The 18,931-nt window shown below is 53.0% G+C and overlaps 1 protein-coding gene across 1 annotated transcript; it reads right to left on the reverse strand.

Moving 5' to 3' along the window:
- Window positions 1-12,007: 12,007 nt before the first annotated feature.
- On the reverse strand, window positions 12,008-17,679 carry LOC102050233 (uncharacterized). Its single transcript, XM_055701624.1, is given in 11 exon segments — window positions 12,008-12,497; window positions 12,741-12,854; window positions 12,980-13,086; window positions 13,206-13,546; window positions 14,862-14,929; window positions 15,532-15,678; window positions 15,980-16,020; window positions 16,022-16,090; window positions 16,195-16,286; window positions 17,040-17,236; window positions 17,588-17,679. Coding segments are annotated over 11 exon segments (1,758 nt in total).
- Between the last annotated feature and the right edge of the window lie 1,252 nt (window positions 17,680-18,931).

Below are 18,931 nucleotides of genomic sequence, written 5' to 3' on the forward strand. Positions count from 1 at the left end.
GACTGGGACAGGTGACAGCTGTAGGGCAAGACCTGGTATGATGTGTCTGTGTGACAAGGGCCAAGCCAACATCTTAAATGCACACATCTTCCCACTGAGCATCCTCTGGGTGAAAATCATCCTATGTTAATGATACCCTGTCATTCATTAGGGTCTCTGCTGACTGAGTCCACATCCAAGGATAGCTGACAATGTCTGCTCAAGTGACCACAAAGGCCAGGCAGAGATCAGAAGAGTGGTGACAATGTGGGGAAAACCAGGAAGGCTCAGTCCTCTGTATCTACTAATACCATCAGAGGTGAATTGTTCAGCCATTGTCCCCATTTGGAAACTAGAGCAATTAATCAGAACAAACTGTCTCCAGGACACTACATAAATTCCTGGATTATTGCCTGAACAGGTATAGGATTTTTGTGTCATGCCTGAAGAAGGATTTGAGGATTGAACAAGAGAATTATGGAATTGTACAGGATTTATCATTGGATGTTTAGCAGAAAGGCTGACAGCAGGAATTATTGGGAATTACTGAGGAATTATTAAAGGAACATGTGTTTGTAGGTGTGTGCAATCCACCAGTGAACTTCTGGCCAAAGCAGCGGTCTGAGGTTTGGGGTCTGGGGTCTTGGAGGGACAAGATGGCTATAGGAGATGGTTATAGGAGAGACTGAGGATTGGGAGCAGCTTTCAGAGAGACCCACTGTAGTGGGGGTCCCTAAGCTGCTGTCTGTAGAAACAGGTTTGAGTAATTTGTGCTGTCAGTGTGGGTCTACCCTACTCCGCCACACTGGGGCACCCTAAACATAGCTACCAAACAGGCTTTGAAAATCCCAGCCTGGAAATCACCTATGCCAGCTGTCAGGCTTGAGTGGGGCAGTGTTTTGAGAGTAAGCTCAGATTGAAAGGAGAAATAAAAATAAATAATAAAAAAAAAAAAAGCCCCATTCGAGGTAGTAAGACCATGTCTACAGAGGGACAGCCAGGCAGCAAGCAGGCATCAGAATGAGGTGGATGGTGGGTTGGGAAAATGGGAGCTGCTTTTGCATGCTGTCTCCTGAAATGTCAAAATATTCAGGGAAATGCCAGCACAGCGGAGATGTCAAAGAAAGGTTTGCTGGGGCGAGGGGAAGACGAAAGGGAAACGAGCACATCTGCAGCCTTCTGAGCAGTGTGGCTGGGTGAGTGTTCAGGGGAGCCAGCACTGCTGGTCCCCCTGCCCCGGGCACATGTCTGCAGTAGGGCTGTGCAGTGGGAGCAGCGTGTGGCAGGTGACATCCCTCTCGCCTCCAACTGCAAATGAGCTGCTGCTGCTCCATCTGCCTGGGACTGCCAAAATGCAGATCTGGAAAAACCTGGCTCTGCAGGTCATTTTCCAAGTGTGGAAGGAGAAGGTCAGTAAATCCGGCTGTGTTGGAGGTTGTGCTTTTGTTTATGCAGCTTTCTGAAGGGAAGGAATGGTCACTGGAGAGTTTGCAGAACAACAAATTCTAAGGGTTGAATATTTTCAGTGATTCCTCCCAGATCTGATTGGTTTTAATCCCAGAAATGGTGGGCTTTAGTGCAAGTGGAAGCTGCACACACAGGCTGTCCAGGAAAATGTGAACAGGCTGAGGAAGATTGTGCCCAAACCAATGGGTTGAAAAGGAGAGGGTGGTTGGTCTGCAAAAGGCTGCTGCAAACCAGGTCACTGGATGAGCAATATTTTGGGAATGTTGTTGGGGCTGAGGATGAGACCAACAGTGCAGAAGGGATGATGCACACAGCCTTGGGCAGGCTGAGACCCACAAGGTTTGCCAGGAGTGGAGCTGCAGTGGCAGCCAGGACTGTGGCATGCAGGAGGTGATGGAGAGCCAGAGTTAGGCAGCTGCCAGTAGAGAGGCAGAATTTGGTAGCAAGATGAAGAGAAACTATTTGGTCTCAGCACTGTCCCAAAATACCTTTCTTTTCCCTGTGATACTTGACTTTTACCCAGGGCTTATGGCTTTGCCCAAACAACTCCATAGGCATGTACAGGAATATTAAATTTCCCATGGTGTCCATAGTAATTATTTCACGGAAAGAAGCAACACCACTAAACACAATTACAATTTTTAAAATATCTTTATTCTGTAGGGGTTTTTTATTTGCTTTTGTTGTTTGTTTGTCTGGTTTTTGTAGTTGAAAGCACTGAACTTCAGCAAAGTAGACTTGGTAAAACTGAAACAGTGGTATCTCTTGAGAAAAACATCTAGAAGAATATTTTTCAGGAAACTATGTAGTTCATTAAAGATGCAATACAAAAAGCATTTTTTTTCAAACCACATCAATAGAATTAATAAGCAAGAAGGGCACCAAAAGTCATCATGCACAAATCATCACCTTTGCAGTGATCCCTAGCATGAGAAAAAAACACGGGTGTTTGAGCTTGGTCAAACCATTAGATTTACAGAAAGAAATAGCAAGAGCATATAAAGAAAAAACAGAAAGGAAGGGAAAGGCAAAAAGCAATTTGCTTTTAGTTAGACACATAGATTAATGTAAAAGTTACTTTGTTATTCAAATGCTAGCGAAGCATATTGAAAGACAAATGCTATAAACATGCATGAGGGTTTTTTTAATATAAATTATTTTCCCCTGAAATTATTTCAGGGGAAAACATCAGCAGCAGCAAAGGGAAAAATCAGAGGAAGCCGTGGGTGGGGGTGTGAGGTGGGGGTTAAAAAGTTAAGAAAACAGATGGCTGTAAATTACAAGGGCACCTAAGGCCAGGGTGACATTCCACTTAAGAGTACTTAGAGAGAGGGCAGGAGCAGTCCAAAGGCTGTCAGCAGGTATCTTTGAGAATGAACAGAAGATAAATAAGAATGAAAACTAGACTGGAAGCAGGTAACCCCAGGGCCTGACTTTAGAAAGGTGGGAAAGGGTAAAGAAGTGATAGGGAATTAGAAGCCAGTCAGATTCACATTTATTTCCTGAAAAATGTCCTTAAAAGGACCAAACATTTTTGGAACACGCATGGCATATCAAGGAAATAAGCAGCTGTGGCTGTGAATTTCTTAGGAACAAATTGTGACAAAGCAATCTAATTTTTCCTTTAGATGGGGTAACATGCCTTGCTGACAGGGAAGAAACAGAAAGTTAAATCTGCCTTGACTGTAATTATGCTTTTGACACATTTCATATAACATATTCAGAAACAAGAAAAGGGAGAATGATCTAAATGAAACTACCATAAAGTGAAGGCAAAACTCATTGAAAAAGGGGTTTTTTTGAAGAAAAGTTATCAATTATTCATTGTCAAAGATGAAGCAAGCAGGAATTTGAAGGAAGCTGTCTTATTTCTGCAGTTACTCACTGTTTTCATTAATAAGCTTTTAAGGAAACAGCAGTTTCTTTGAGTCTGAATGTAGTTGTTGTCATGTCATTCTGGGGACGTAGATCTGATCTTGTTTAAAAGATCTGGCGTTTAATCAGTGTATTCTGTGTGAATGTACCAGACTGACATCTTTTATTATTCTGCCTATTTAAAATTTTCCGTGTAACTCCAGCATGCCTCGGGTAACTGGCTGGGGAGACTGTTTATTGATTTGTCGGAGAGAACACTGCAGAAGGACTGAAAGTACAATGGGGAGAAGGATGACATTCAGAACTGTCCTGACATGCTGGACATGAAACTAGAAATGCAATTCACACCGTTGGGCAGGTAGGGTGTCCCGGTTTCAGCTAGGATGGACTTATCTTAGGAGCTAGTGCAGTGCTGTGTTTTGGCTTTGATGTGAGACTTTCAGTTCCTCAGGCCTTGTTAGTGAAAAGGCTGGAGGGGCACAAGGAATTGGGAGGGGACACAGCCAGGACAGCTGACCCAAAGTAGGCCAAGAGGCATTCCATACCATGGGACGTCATGCCTGGTATATCTACCTGGGGGGCTGGCCGGGGCAGGCAGGTCATTGCTCGGGGCCTGGCTGGGCATCAGTCAGCAGGCAGCGACCAGTTGTGTTGGGCACCACACGTTCCTTTCTCCCCTTCCCTCTGCATGTTATTCTTTCCCCCTTCCCCTTTTCATTGTAACTGTTATTGTCATAATTGTTATTACTGTTCATTCATTTTTTTTCTATTTCACTTCATTAAATTGTTCTTAACTCAACCCTTGAGCTCTACATTCCTTTCCAACTCTCCTCCCCATCCCTTGGGGTAAGGGGGGAGTGAGTGAGAGTAGGGAGTGAGCAAGTGGCTGCGTGGTACCTAATTAACAGCCAGGGTTAATTAATTAAACAATTACATTACAGCCTCTAATCAGTCCCCAGTAGCTGGGCAGGGCATCCAGTATTGAACGTTTTCACTGGGGCTGGTGTCTGCTCAGAGGTGTCTTCAAATTAGCAGAAAGGCTCACAGGGAGGATGTTTCACTGCATTCACTGTAAAATTGGCAAAATTTTGGAAAATTTGCCCATTTTCACTGGCAAAATTTCACCAGAGCTACAGGGAACATGGTTAAAGGCTTTAAATGAGAGCTTAGCTTAGCCGCACTCTGCGTGAGGAACCTTGTTGTCTTTGGCGGTTTAAAATAGGTGGCTCCTTTTGCTTTCAGAAATCATGAACATTTGAGAGTTGCACCAATGGCATCTCCAATAAATGTTGTCATCAGCTGGAGCGACGGCATGTGGCGTTGGTCTGGTGTGAGGACAGAAATCCTCCGTTGTTGCCACTCCACAGACAGGCACAAGTATTTTTGGTGGTGCCTCAAAAGCAGCCCTGTGCTGCTAGTGAGGGCCCCGGGTGCTTGCTGTTCAGGTCCCCCAGTATGGGCAGCAAGAGGCTGGAGCAGACCAGGAGCCCTTCCCACCTGTGTCAGGGCACAGGGATGGACCTCAGGGCAGAGCTGGGGGGCAGCGACCAGCCACAGCCCATGTTCAAGCCACCGAGAGATGACCCAGGTTGTTAGGGGTGAGCTGATTTTGTTCTGGTCCCACATAGGGACACAGAAAAAAAGGAAAAAACATCTCATATACAGCTCAGTCTACAAAGCTGTAAAACTTGGTAACAGAGATTAATGCATCAGCCTGGTTTTAATGGAAAATAGATCATGGCCAATTAACTTCTGGAAGGAGTTTTCTTTAGCAATTGCCTAACAGTCTCATATTGCAATTACACTCTCAATTGCAGTAACATTGTCATTAAAAATGTATCAGCAAATCACAGAGTAAGTACACTACAGAGTGAATAGATTTCAAAACATATCTGTTAATTGATTTAAAGTATTAAATAGTTTGGAACTAAGGGTCTGTCCAGATCCTAACAGAAGCCATGCTGCTGGGTGAAGGTTACCAGGAATCTGAAATCACCCACGACAAAAGTTGCGTATTTTCCCCAGGCAGACAACTTGTCTCCTCCACCAAGATCAAGCTCCTGAAACCCACTGCTGCGTTGCACCCTTGTGAGGAGATCCGGGGAAGTCGCAGTCCTGGGCTCTCGGCGCCCCAGTCTTTGGGTGCAGCAGGGCAGCTCTACAGAGCGTGCATGGCAGGGTGAGAGCATCACAGGTGGAAACGCCCCAAAGTGCTTTGAAAACCTGGTGCGGGTTCAGGGGAAACCTGCAGAAGTGGGTTGGAAAGGAAATCGTCTTGGAGTTGGAGCTGAGGAGCCAGACTGCTTGGCTTAAACACGAGGCAGCTGAAAACAGGATGATTCTTCGTGTTTGTACACGGGGAGAGCATACCTGGCGCTGCAGTCGCGTGCCTTCACCTGGAAAATAAGAAAAAACGGATATGATTGTGAGAAACTGAAGATGGGGAAATCAAAAGACTGTTTGAAAAGTTTCCCTCAGGGGCAGCCTCCTGTCACACAAACTATTTTAACTCTGCTTCCAGCCCGCAAGCCAAGACTCCCTCTGGCTCAGCCCGGGCACAAGACCCACGAGCTGCTCCTGGGGGCTGCCTGGCATCCGTGTACACCCCCACACACACACACTCCCTGGAAGCAGCGTGTGACAGGCTGAAAATGGCCTCAGAGGGATCCTTCCCCAGCAGCTGGAGGATCACAACATTTCCTTCACCCAGATACCATCACAGCAAAGGTACTCGTGGTTTTCAAACTCATGGACTCAGCCTGCTGGCTCACATCTTCAAGGCAGCATCCCCTCAGGGAGACTGAACTGGTACTTAATAAAACCAAGCAGACAGGAAAACAGATGTCGAAGCCACAAAGATAAGGACAAGGTGTTTTGCCCACATGGAGACAAAGCCAGAGACAATGTCTTGGAGCCAGCTTTTGGCTGTCTCACATCTCACTGCACACTGCAAGGACTTCCAGGTACGCCTTCAGAAACCCCAATGACACAGAAAGCCAGGGCTCGGTTCCTGCGGCTGCCTCGTTCCTGCCAGACCTGGGGAATTGGACCTGCACGGGACAGGGGTGGCTCATCTCTACCCCCCCGATATGACCATCCTGCCTAGCATCCCTGCAAGAGGGGTGCGATGGAGACGCTCTCACCAGCCCGACCTCATCCCCTCTGCTAAGTCAAGCAGCTGCCGTGCAGGAGCATCCAGCCAGCTCAGGTGGGGAGTAAATGGCACAAACACTGTCCCCAAAACACTTGTTCCCTTCCCTGTCATGCACACGGGGAACGTTGTGAGCCACAGCTCTCTGCTGCTCTGCTTTGTTACCAGACATGTCCCTAATCCTTTCCATCTTTTCAGAAACAGCTTTGAGATATTTGCAAATAATAAACTGTTTCCCTGCAGCCCGGAGGGAGGCCAGCGCTCAGCCTGACAGCTCATGCAGACGGCATGGGAAAAAAAACACACGCCCCCACCTAGGACCGGCAGGGATTTATAAAACCATGCAAAATTTATTCCGAGGTTCCCCGTTTAATGGAGGCACATCTGCTGCCTGCCGGCGTGAGCCTGATCGGGGGCTGCGAGAGCATTTTGCCGTGGCATTTTGGAAAGGGGGAGTGAAGAACATTTTATATTTAGCAGTTGTTATTTACGAATTAGGAAAATAAATGCTTCTGTGCCGGCTCCGCCGGCTGTGTGTCGAGCAGGTGTGGTTGGCAACGCGTTTGCAAGCTCTGGAGGAGGAAGAGGCAAAGACAGGAGATGCCGCCAACATAGACAAAGGGCTGAGTATTGCTCAGAAGTACCCAAGGGATGCTGGAGGCTGGATTAATTGAACTGAGATTAAATTTAACTGTATGTGGAACGAGGCCATGCTCTGCAGACTAAAAAAAGAGGCTTTTTGGTATATCAGGATCTTGTCTGCTAGGAGCTAGAGGTGTGCAATACAGCTGCAAAAGGAGGGCAACAATTTCTCCAGGGTGCCTAGCGCAAAAGATCTTGTACTCGCTGAAGGCAAGCATTGGAGCTGTTGCAGAGGGCAATGGCAGGACTTCACCTGCCATTTCAGCATCCCAGGTACCAGAGAGGATAACCCAAGCCCCAGTGGGATCACAGAAAGCCTGCCAAAATAGTGGGGGAAATCAGCAGCCAACTCTAGAAGCAGTGATGTGCTGCTTAGCCCGTTTTGCTGTCTATAGCTAGGGTGGGGGGTAAATGGGAGAAAAAAGCAGGGGTAATGGGGAAAACAGCACAGTTCAGCTAGATGATGACCCTGGAGCAAAAATGAATGAGTTCAAATTGGGTGCAAATTGATCTCACCTGGAAATGAGGGGGGAAAAAAAGTCTGAGCAGCAGTGATGCAAGGTCTGGAATAGCCTCCTGCGGGCTGGTGGGGGCAGAAACCCAGAGGATTTCAGCCTGGGTGGGCTGGAGGCTGCAAGGATCTGGTCAAGGGTGATGGACCCGAGGCCACCACGGTGGCTGCATGGGTGGTGAATATCTGGGCTGGGCAGGCAGCATCAGCCAGTGCAGGAGGGCATTCCCAAGGGGCTCCCAGCAGTGCCCGCTGGCATGCCTTCGGTCTGGAGGAGATGTGGGTGCAGCTGGACCCTCCCACGGCACCAGGGCCTAGAGCAGGAGGGAAGAATTGCCCACGCTGAGCCAATTCCACACCGGGATCCCATCTAGGATGAAGGCAGCAAACACTTCCCAACATGGCTGGACCTCACCACAGCTCCCTCGGAGCACAGTGCCCATTGCCAGCAGCTCTGGCTGAAGGGAAATCCTCATCTGCCCACCGTGTTTCCTGAATAAAGACACAAGAGGCAACAGAATATTGAAATCTGGAAGCTTCTTTTGGAGGCCAATAATGAATGGTGCATTGTGTCAGGCACCTATGAAAGCCAAAAGCATAAATAATTACAAAAGGGAGTAGCAAGCCCAACTGATGGTTCGCAGGTGGCGTGTTCGGTGTTCAGCCACCAGTTCTGGCAGGTGTAGATTATTGACAAGGAATAGCTGGGAGAATACACTTTTTTGTCTCACCTTCTTTTAGAATCTTCACTAAATATCTGTAGGCAATTATATTCATAGAAAAATTTATATATTTTTTCAGCCGTACCTTACGTGGCCACCCAAAAGACACAGCAGAAGCACGGCAGTCATCCCAGCACGTGGATGGTAATCTGTAAGGTCACGTGCATGGGTTTCCCCAGCATGCAGATAGTCTCCTCAGCTGCACCCCCCAACACATGCACATCCTCGCTTCCCACCCAGAGTTTTCCTCCTTTCCTGCACCCACAAGCCCTGCACAGCCCTCACACACCGTCCCCCCCAAATATCCCCTCTCACACCTCCTTGAAATAGCTCCAAGGAAGGAACTGGGAAGTCCCCAGCTGAAAGCCAAGGTGAGAACACAGCCGCCCCTCACCATCAAGACATCCACAGAGATTTTACTGCTGGAGCAGAAGCCAGGCAGCATTCCAGCACCAAAACTGCTGATGGGAATGCCGGTCTGGAGAGCAGTCCCCGTGCCAGGCCACCGGAGTGGCTGAGCTGAAGCCTAGCAAAGAGCCCCCATCACACACCCTGAGCTGCAGGGTCTCTGTGCAGACACCTCGAGGAGGAGCCTCCTGCCTGCACGCCCCAGGCTGCCCCAGCTCTCGTCCCACCAGGGCAGTCCCTGCTGTCCCCTGGGTGCAGAGGGCAACAGCTGTGAGGATCCCAAGGAGTACAGGCAAAGCAAAGGCCTCTCACCATGCTCTCCTGTGCAGCACGACCAGGCTGGGCAGAGCTGCCCAGTTCTCGTTCCCCATTCCCACCTCTGTCGTGCCTCACCACTGGGTATCTGGCTCTCCCCTGCCCCACCTGGAACAAGTGTCTTCTGATCTCAGCACGTTCCCACTCTGCACTACAGTGTTTTTTATCCACCCACCTGCCCCACCAAAGTCCATCCTTTCCTTAATTGCCTGAGCACAAGTGATCCCTGTAGAGGCATGAAGCTGGGTTAATTAGCACTGGTAATATACAGCTGTGGGCTGGCTGCAGCGGCAGCAGGCTGGCTGATGTAGAGAAGGTGCAGCTGTGGCTGGTTAAGTTAAGTGGTTGAGAGCCAGGGAAGAGAGAGCAGCCAAGGAAGAGAGAGGAGGAAGAAGCAGAGAGAGGGAGAGAGGGCTTGGGCTCTGGCTGAGGCGAGACAAGGAGAAGGCAGCAGAGGGACTGGCATGAAGAGTGTGTTGGTATGGGATGGTAAAAGACCTTGTTGCAGTTTGATAGTTTGGAGAGTGCTGTGACGATCCCTGCCCGTCCAGCGTCAATGTCACCCCACAAGACTGCTGTGGGTGGCAGATGCTGACCCGTGCCCCTCCTCATGCCATGAGAGTTAAGACCAGTAGGAGCCGGAGATCTTCTTACTCAGCCACCGCTGTGCTGAGCCGGGGGTCTCTCTGCAGTATTTCAGTCCCTGAGCGGCTGCTCCTGATGTCTGGGCCCACTGGCACCGGCTGGCTGCAGCTGGGCATTGGCTGCAGGCCATGTCGGGCAGCCTCAGCCCATGGCCCACGCACCCCGCTGCGGATGGAGCTGCCAGGTTTCTGAGATCCAGGTCTACGGAGCCAGGAGGAAAAACTTTTCCTGAGCTGAAAGCAGCCAGCACAGCCTGTAGGGGCCCCTCCAAAGGGACACTGGGCCAGCATGTTTGTTTCCTCCCTCTGGTGCTCTGTCCCCTGCTACAGGCCAGCCATCCCAAATTCTGCAGGGGCAGGGAGAAGAACCCCAAAGGTGTCTGTCCTCTCACAAGCCGAGCCCCACCTTGTACTGCAGAGCGCTGGGTCGGGCTACAGGACAAGGGGAGCTTTGACAGGTTTTAAAGGAAGAAAGCCCAAAAGAGGGGAGGAAAAAAAAAAAAAAAAGAGAATAACCATAAATGCCAAGAACTGTTATTGTGAAGACATCACCATGGTGAAACAACTTTTTAACCCTAAGGATCATGAACTATGGCTAGCATGCTGCCAGCTAACAAGTACAAACATCACTCCATAGCACTGTGATATTTATTGTTAGCAATAATAGTATTAAAGATCCACATTAGGTCTTTATCCGCTGAACAGATTCATACTCACACACATTGCAATTGTTTTGCCCAGGAACGTGTCGGCTCTCAACATCACAGCCGAAGCCGTCCTGCCCAGGCATCCCCTAGACGTGCCATTAGCCACCATCAGAGTGATGGGAAAATGCCTGGAAGTTGTGGCAAACTTGGGCCAGTAAATCTCCCACTGGTGGGAGTACTGGGGAGCCCATGGCACACACACACACATGCATGCACGCATCCCCCATTTGCTTCTTTGGGTCTTTCCTGGTGCTTCAGGTGATGACCAGGGCCTGGAGACGTCTCCGTCTGTGATTCCCCATCTGCAGTGGTTGAGTGAGGGTTTCCTCCTGCCAGGGAGAAAAAGCGACTCTCAGAAAACTTCTTGGTGAAACCTCAAATCTTTCACAGCTCAACCCCAAATCGTGTTGGCTGCCACCCCCTCCCTGCCCGAGCTGAGAAAGGGACTCGCATGCTTCTCTAGGCTCCCGGGACCGGGGTGTGGATAGGCAAATGCTGGGAGCTGTTTTGGGGGCATGCCATGCTGCTGTGACCCCATGTCCTCCTCTAGACCCAGCACAAGACAGCCATCCGCCCAGTCCCATGGTGGCTCCATCCTGGCTCAGCCTGGATGTGCATCTGCAGGGGAGGGCACGGACATCCGTTACTCATCACCATGGGCCTTCTGGGCTCAGGGACGAGCTGGCATCCCCAGGGGAGCAGGAGCTGCGCTACAAACATGGCTCCTCCGCAGCTGGCAGCAGTATCCCAGCCTCTTTGCCTTGGACAGGGCTCAACAAACATGTCCCCAGATGGTTGGGGCTGCACCTTCTGCTCTGCAGCACCGTAACAAGTGTGACCGTGCCCTGTGCAGCATCCCAGTGCCAGGGCAGTGCCGACGTGCTGGGAGCAGGAGACCGCCAACAACTCTGAGACTCAAACGTGGGGCCAGGGCTCTCCTGGGAGGCCACCACCAGGGAATATGAAACAAGCGACGAGACGAGAGATGGCAAAAACGTTGGGCAAACCCAAGCACCGGTGGGGCCAGGGCCTGTACTGTAGCCTCGGGTCTCACCAGAGCTGTCCGTTTCTCTCCCTGCACTCACAGATGACGTCCCCACCGCCTGCTGCCTCAGCTACCAGCAACACCCTGTCCCACGGGGCCTCATCCTCTGCCCACATCACCAGCAGCAGCTGCACCCAGCCGGGGGTGATGTGAGTACCCACCGTTGTTGGCGTCTTGGGGTGCAACGACTGGAGCACTGCCCCAAGGGTTGCCAGGTGGTGGGACAGGGACATGGCCAGGGCCACCCAGGTTGCTGCCAGTGCGATCTCTTCAACTTACTTCAGTTCAACTAAATATTAATTGCTGCAAAAAAGGAAAATATAAACATATTTTGAACTATGTCCAATTAATAACCTAACCCAGAAATAATTTAACTATATCGATATGCCTGTTAATGAAGAGTCAGGAGTTTTGGTGCTGCAATACAGAATGCTATCGATCACCTTGGGTGTCTCTGAAGCCCCTGCTGGGGCCACAATGTGAAAGAAGGGACCCACAGGGACCACCTTGACCTTCCAACACGATGGGATCGCTGCTTCCGTCAGAGCGGGTTGTCCTTCGACCCAAGGCAGCTCCCACGGTACTTCGCCCTCCCCAGCCCAAGTTCAGATCCAGTGCCACCCAAGACAGCCCCATGGGGTGACACTAGAATCTCACCTGGGGCTGCCAATGCCAGTGGGCAGCCTGTGCCAGTGATCTTACTGGGAGCGCTGTGCCAGGGTCCCTGCGCCAGGGGACAAGAGTCTGGTCCGGCTGCAATGTCGGGCACTGCAAGGGGCAGGGAGATGATGAGCACAACAAGCCCCTGCCACGCTCCCTCCCTCCACGCGTCACAGCGCCTGTCCCCAAGTCCCCAGTGGCTGTGGGAGCCACCACGCCCTGGGCACCCTGTCCCCCCGCTGCCCCCCTCACCGCTGTGCGTGCCGCTGCAGTCCCTGCACTCCCAGGACTCGGTGGCATCTTCCAGGGCGGAGCAGCACTGGTGGGTCCCACGGGAGCCACCGGAGCTGCAGACCAGGACTCTCCAGGGCCTGCGGAGAGCAACGGTACCTGCCGCCACCAACAGTCCCCGAGCTGTGGGCCAACAGCCCCGGCACTGTGCCGAGCCCAGCTCTCCCCTGCTCCCGTCCTGGCAGCCGGGGCTGAGCTGCCAGAACGCACCCTGCGCCATGCCTGGCTCAGCATCCCAGGGAACCTCCACCCCTGCCCGTCAGAGGAGACGAAGGCATCGTGTCCTCACTGGGGCTGCGGGGTCCGGGGCCACCGGCACTCACCCCGCCTGCTCTGCCTGGTCGCGGCCCAGAGGGCACAGGCACTGGTCGGCGTCGCAGGAGCTCTGCCAGAGCACCAAGTCGAGGAGAGAGCCCTCCTCCTCCCAGGCAGCATCCCTGTGGGAAGAGGGGAGCACTCAGCACCGGGGACATGGGGGACACCCCGTCGGCACCCAGGGGGGCTGGAGGGGATCCGCTGGGGTATTGCAGAGGGCAAGGGAGGCAGCGGGGAGGGTACCGACCTGTCGGGGATTTTGATGCCCAAGCGGAACATCTCTGCCTGGAAGGCTGTCATGTCCCGGCACAGAGGGCACCGAAAGTGGTGCAGGCCCGAGCGCAGCGCCTGGCCCTAGGGCAGAGGTGGCATCGGCATCAGCAGTGGCGGGAGGGACCCGTTCGCTCCCCGGAGCTGGGTGACGGGGTGACCACCGGGCTGACCATGTCAGGGACCGGGGCGATGGCGCCTACCTGGATGCAGCGGCGGTGGAACCAGGCGCTGGCGCAGCTGGGGCAGACCATGGTGGTATAACAGGGCCGCCCCGCCACCTCGTCCCGGCAAGTGGGATGGGGGAGAGGCCGGAGGACATTGTGGCCTCTGCTTCCAGAGGTGGGCATTGGCCAGAAGCCCCTCTGGCAGGTCCCCAGGGGATGCATTGCACTCACCGTCCACCCTGGGGCCTGACACCGCCTTTTGAGCAGGGGGGACGCACAGGAGGGTCTGGCCCCCTGCTCCGGCCATGCTGTGGGGCACTGGGTCGTGAGGGACCGGGGCGTATCACGGTGCCTTGACCTCAGGTCCGTCAGCGCAGCTGCAGAATAGGGGGTGGCGGGGCATTGGGACGTTCTGGACGGTCATTCTCCAGCACCACTGGTAAACACACCCCTGAGCTGGGGGCGGTTGCGTGCATCTATTCAAGAGCCCTGGCTCTTTATGACACAGCACTGCAAGCGTGTATAGTCACCGATGGGGTTTCGCATTTGCTTAACCTGGTCTTAAGCCTCCCACGCCCACTCATCCCCCTGCCTGCATCTGGGACCCGGGGAGAGGCCCAGGGCTGTGCTGCGTGGAGAGAGGGAGCGTGGCATGGGCAGGACGGTGCATGAGGGAGGGCTGCACCCGTCTTGGGGCTGCCCAAAGGTTTGGTGGAGATGCCACTGCTGGCCCCACCGCATCCGCTTCTACAAGCCCCCGTGGTGGCAGTGTTAGTGAAGAAGAGCAATGGGTTCCCCTGCCAGTGAGCGGCTGGGGGGTGCAGGGCTGGGAGCCTCCCGCAGTGCCCCCCCATCTGGAATGTTAAATATTTCCTCTGCCCTGGTGCTGTGACTTTTCCATCCATCTGTCTCCGCAGGTGGGAGTGTGACACCCTCGGTGCCCAACCCCAGTGGGGACGGGCTGGCACTGGGCACTGCTGGCACCCACAAAATGGGGGGTGGTCGTGTCTGGCACCCCAGTGGTTGCGCTGCCTTCGGAGGACCGGGCTGGGCTGGAGAAAGGGGCTGGCAGGAACCTCACTGGGTGCAACAAGTGCCGAGTCCTCACCTGGGGAGGAACAAGCCCCGGCACCAGCACAGGCTAGGGCCACCTGGCTGGAAAGCAGCTTGGCAGAGAGGGGCCTGGTGGGCACCTCAACCAGCTGCCCGTTGAGCAGGGGGTCTGGACCCCTTGGAAAGGTGGGATCCGGTTTGTATCGAGACCCCACGGTGAGCCCATATACCACAAATTTAACGTCCCATTGTCCCCAGTTTGGCCTGTTCAGATTTGTAACAAATGGGGTATGGGCTTGGTCCCTTCCATATTGTTTTGTCCAATGCACGTAACAGTTGATACACGGGAAATAAATCCCCGAGCCCATGAGAACACTTCCCTAAGGAATTGTTCACAAACAATGAGCTGTGAAACATGGTCGTGGGACCCAAGGGACGGAAACCTGGTGTGCCCCAGAGCTGCGAGCCTTTATTTGGCATATACGTACTTGTTGGGGTTTTCCGGCATCAGGGTTTAAACCTGGAGATCCCACATGTTTTGGAAAAACTGTCCATCGAGAAACAGCGTTGAAGTGTAGAGTATTGCCTACCCACGAAGCACAGTGGAATTTTGTGTGGGAAGGAAAAGGAAAAACCTACGACCCGTCGCCACCCTCCACCGCTCAATATCCAGCCCCTCCGAGTCCTTTCTGGAGACGTCCTCGCACCTGCGTGTGCACGGAACAGCGTGTTTACGCGGTGCTATCGGTACCCCGACCACATGCCCCTCTAGAACATTGGCCTCTGCTGACCCCAAAGAGAGCCGAGGGAAACGGGATGTTCAAACCCCTCGGGCTGCACCCGAGTGGGTAAGAGGGGTGCAAGCATGTGGGGAACATCCAGGGCCCATTTCGCCCCAGGCGTGCTTCTGAGTGGAGAAGCCCACACTGAGCTGGAGATGCAGTGAGTGCAGGGGAGACCCCCAGATCTTGCCCCTGACCCTCAGCCCATGCCCAGGCTCTTCACAGTGGTGCCCATCCAGTTCCTGGGCCAGGTTGCCATAAATGTATATACAGAGGTATCTATACTGTGGCATCATTCAAACACACGCACACACTTTTTTTTTTTCTGGAGGCTTTGAATCTTCAAAATCAAAAGCCTCATTTAGATCAGATAACTATAATATTTGCTCATCTTGCAACATAGATTTCCAGGGAGGTTCCATCTGATACAGCTACATGTTGTCAACAAAACTACGACAGCGATACCTATAACAAGGATAGTTTGTAAGGGATTCGCTAGCCGTCCGGTTATTGACCGCCCGCCTAACTCTTGAAGCAGCCATTTGCATCTCATCCAGCTGTTTCTGAACTGGGAGACGCAGCCCCGCTCGCTGCCACAGGGCAAGTGGAACGTCCGGCGGCAGCGCCAGCCGCGGCAGGAGATGGAGGCTCCCAGTAGCTGGCAGATGCAGCACCTCTGGGAACGGCACGGAGGTGGATGGCGTCAGCACCGCATGCCCCTGGGGATCCCGGTTTGCCCTCACCATGAAGACTCGTGCCTCGTTTTGGGGGGCCACCAGGGCAAGGACACCGGGCCACTGATAAAGCAACCACTCCTCTCCAAGTCCCCAACTCCCACAGAAATGGGTCGTTTTGAATCACGGAGGACCTGGCGGTTGCTTGCAGCCGGCTGCCAGAGCATCCCTAGAGGTTGCTGGCCCATGCAGCGCGGCACGTGAGGCATGGGAACAGCGCTGGGGGCACGTGGCCCCCAGCCTCATCTTCTGTGCTGTCCGTTTCATCACCCGCCTGACGTCGCGGAGACTTGAGAAAGCCATAGAAGCCATGTTGATCGGCCCCTCTCTGTCTGAGCCTGCTGGCGTGGAACTGCAAGAGCGGAACAGAGGGCATGTGCCAGGGGCTGCCGGCGGTGTGGGGCTGGGAACTCCAGGCTGTCGGGGAGCGGGGGATTTCGAGCCCCGGGGACTCACCAGGCACTTCTCGTGGACACAGAGCTTACGCTTTTGGCGCAGCTCCCCAACGATGTCCGGGCCGCAGTCTGCTCGCTGGCACAGCCCGCACACTGCCAGGGGACAACGGCACCGTAGCGTCACCCCCTGTGCTGCACCCCACTAAGGCCGCGAGTGGGATGGGGGAGAGGCCGGAGGACATTGTGGCCTCTGCTTCCAGAGGTGGGCACCGGCCAGAAGCCCCTCTGGCAGGTCCCAGGGGGATGCTCTGCACTCACCGTCCATCCTGTGGACCTGACACCACCTTTTGGGCTGGGGGGGGCAGAGGAGGGTCAGGCCCCCTCCTCTGGCCATGCTGTGGAACACTGGGCCACAAGGGACAGGGGCCTCTTGCAGCGCCCTTACCTGAGCTCCATCAGCGCAGCTGCAGCAAAGGGGATGGCTGGACGTAGGGACATCGGGACGGTCAGCCACCACCCTGATCTGACAGCACCCCTGGCAAACACACCACTGAGCTGGGGGCGTTTGGGTGTGACTATTTATAGGTCGGGGTCTGCCTGCACAGCGTCCGAGATGTGCTCCTTGATTTCCCTGTAGAGCTGCTCCAGAGCTGCGTACCCACCAGGGATGCTTTTGAGGTTGTTCATGGCCAAGTCATGGTTCCTTATGATTGCTCGTATTATGGCAGGACTGCTGAGGCCCTCTACTCTTTCTCTGATACTATGTGAATTAGTGAGAAAGTAAGCAGTCACAGGATTTTCTTAAGCCAGCTGCCACATCTGAAGGTTGGACTTGACGAGGTCCCCAACAAGATCAGTCTTGTCAAGGATGTTCTGCCCAAAGATGCTCTGCAGCATCTCGCTTACCAAGCTGTGCATCTTGTTCTGGAATGCTACTCCTCAAGTCCAACATGTCTGTTGAGTCCAGGCCTAAGAGATGTACACCTGCCACCCCAAGGTGGAACCTTAGCAAAAATGCATTGTTGTTGATGGTGTTCAGATCCAGGCATGAACTGAGGGTCCTAGGCAAGAGGTTCTCCATGGTCTGGGCCACTATTTTCTGGCTGAAGGTCAACAGCTTAGACAAGTTATGATGGATCAAGCATGGGCTTGGCAGGTCAGGTATGCTTCCCTAGTCGAGTAAGTTGGAATTACTGTGGCTGGGAGGTTGCAACAGGGTGGTCGTTCTTCATTGATCTTCCAGGCTATCCTGTGGTCTCTTTGGGGACCTGATGACCGTGTGCATGCTGAATCCACTGTGAACTCCTCGCTAGCTCAAAATGTCTTCATCCTTGAGGACTTTCCCAGCAAATACCAGGACCAGTAGATCAAGGAGTGTTTTGAAATGTTTGGCAACTTCTTCCTTAAACTCCTGGATGGTGCTGCTCTGAGCTACCTCAAATGGCTCCTTCTACCTGAGGGTCTTCACAGTCACTTTGATGATATTTGAGGAATCCATGGTGACAACAGATCGATGAGTCTCCATTGCCTCTTTGCTTTCAGACATGGTGGCTCTCAGACCAGGACTGTGTTTCGGTCTGCTGGAACGCAGAGGTGCTGGCAGAAGGTGGGCAGCAACAGGGGTCAATGGCTGCCACTGGAAAAAGGGGGATGGCTGCTGCCCCTGCTATGGTGACAGCTGCCAGGAGGGAGCAGTGACACAGGGACAAAGACGGCCTCTCCCGCCAGTACAGACCAAATGCACGTACCAGCCAGATATTTTATAGTTGCTCTGCTTGCTCACCACCTGAGCAATCCCACCATGTTCTTTGTCCCACTGTGGCCTTGTCGCATGCCGGCCCAAGACCAGAGTGAGGTTCTGCTTGTATTCTCAGGAACAGGATTAAGACTCAAAATGGAGTCAAGACCCAAGGAACTTTATTTGCCCGACAACAGGTTTGCAAATGCAAAGCAGAGAGAGCGTAAGAAAGACAGGAAGGAAGGAAAGAAAGAGGAAAGAATGCAAACATTCACAGCAACAGCTACCACCCTGGAGCTGCAGCATCCCAACAGTCTGATTTGTTTTCAAGCCCAGTGAGGGAACATTCGGTCTGATGTCGGTTGGTTCCATTCTTTTGTAGGGTTGTCACGAGCTGTTCTGCTTAACCACACCTTCCACCGGGCAGTGGTGTGCATGTCCAATACCATCAGGTGGTCCTCAGGGGTCTCCAGGCCCCTTGATCCCCACAACCCAGGGTCTGGGCACATGCACAGGAGTTTGGTTCAGTTTCTCAGGATTATCTCCTCCCGTTGCTCCCTGGTGTCAGTTGGCGGGTTTCCTGCCTTTACCATGTTGAGATAAACCTCTGTTGTGGTAGTGGTGTTGGCTTCCTGCCATAACAATGTTGACAGAAACCTCTGCTGTGGTGATGGTGTGAGTTTCCTGCCATAGCAATGTTGAGACAAACACCTGCTCTGGTGGTGGTGGTTCTCACCAACACAGTCTCTTACAGGCCTCCTGCCCACATAGAATTACCATGCAGCCATCCCTGTGCTGTGACATCATGGCTGATGTCAGAGTGATGAGAGCAATGGCCTGGAGACAGTGCACCTCCCCTGGAGCTGAGCTCAGGCTTCCTCGCCTCCATGGTCCCCAGTCAACCAAGTCCCTGAGGCACCGGCAGGACAATGACATGGGAAAATCCAGACTCAGGGGACTCCAGGACCATTTCCACTGGAGATGACCACTGCACCCAGCTGCTTGCAGGCTGGCATCACCATCCCACCAGTTTCAACAGCACCCACATTTAATCCCATGT

The sequence above is a fragment of the Falco cherrug genome, chromosome 2 (genome assembly GCF_023634085.1).
Source record: "Falco cherrug isolate bFalChe1 chromosome 2, bFalChe1.pri, whole genome shotgun sequence".
In the NCBI taxonomy this organism is placed as follows: Eukaryota; Metazoa; Chordata; class Aves; order Falconiformes; family Falconidae; genus Falco; species Falco cherrug.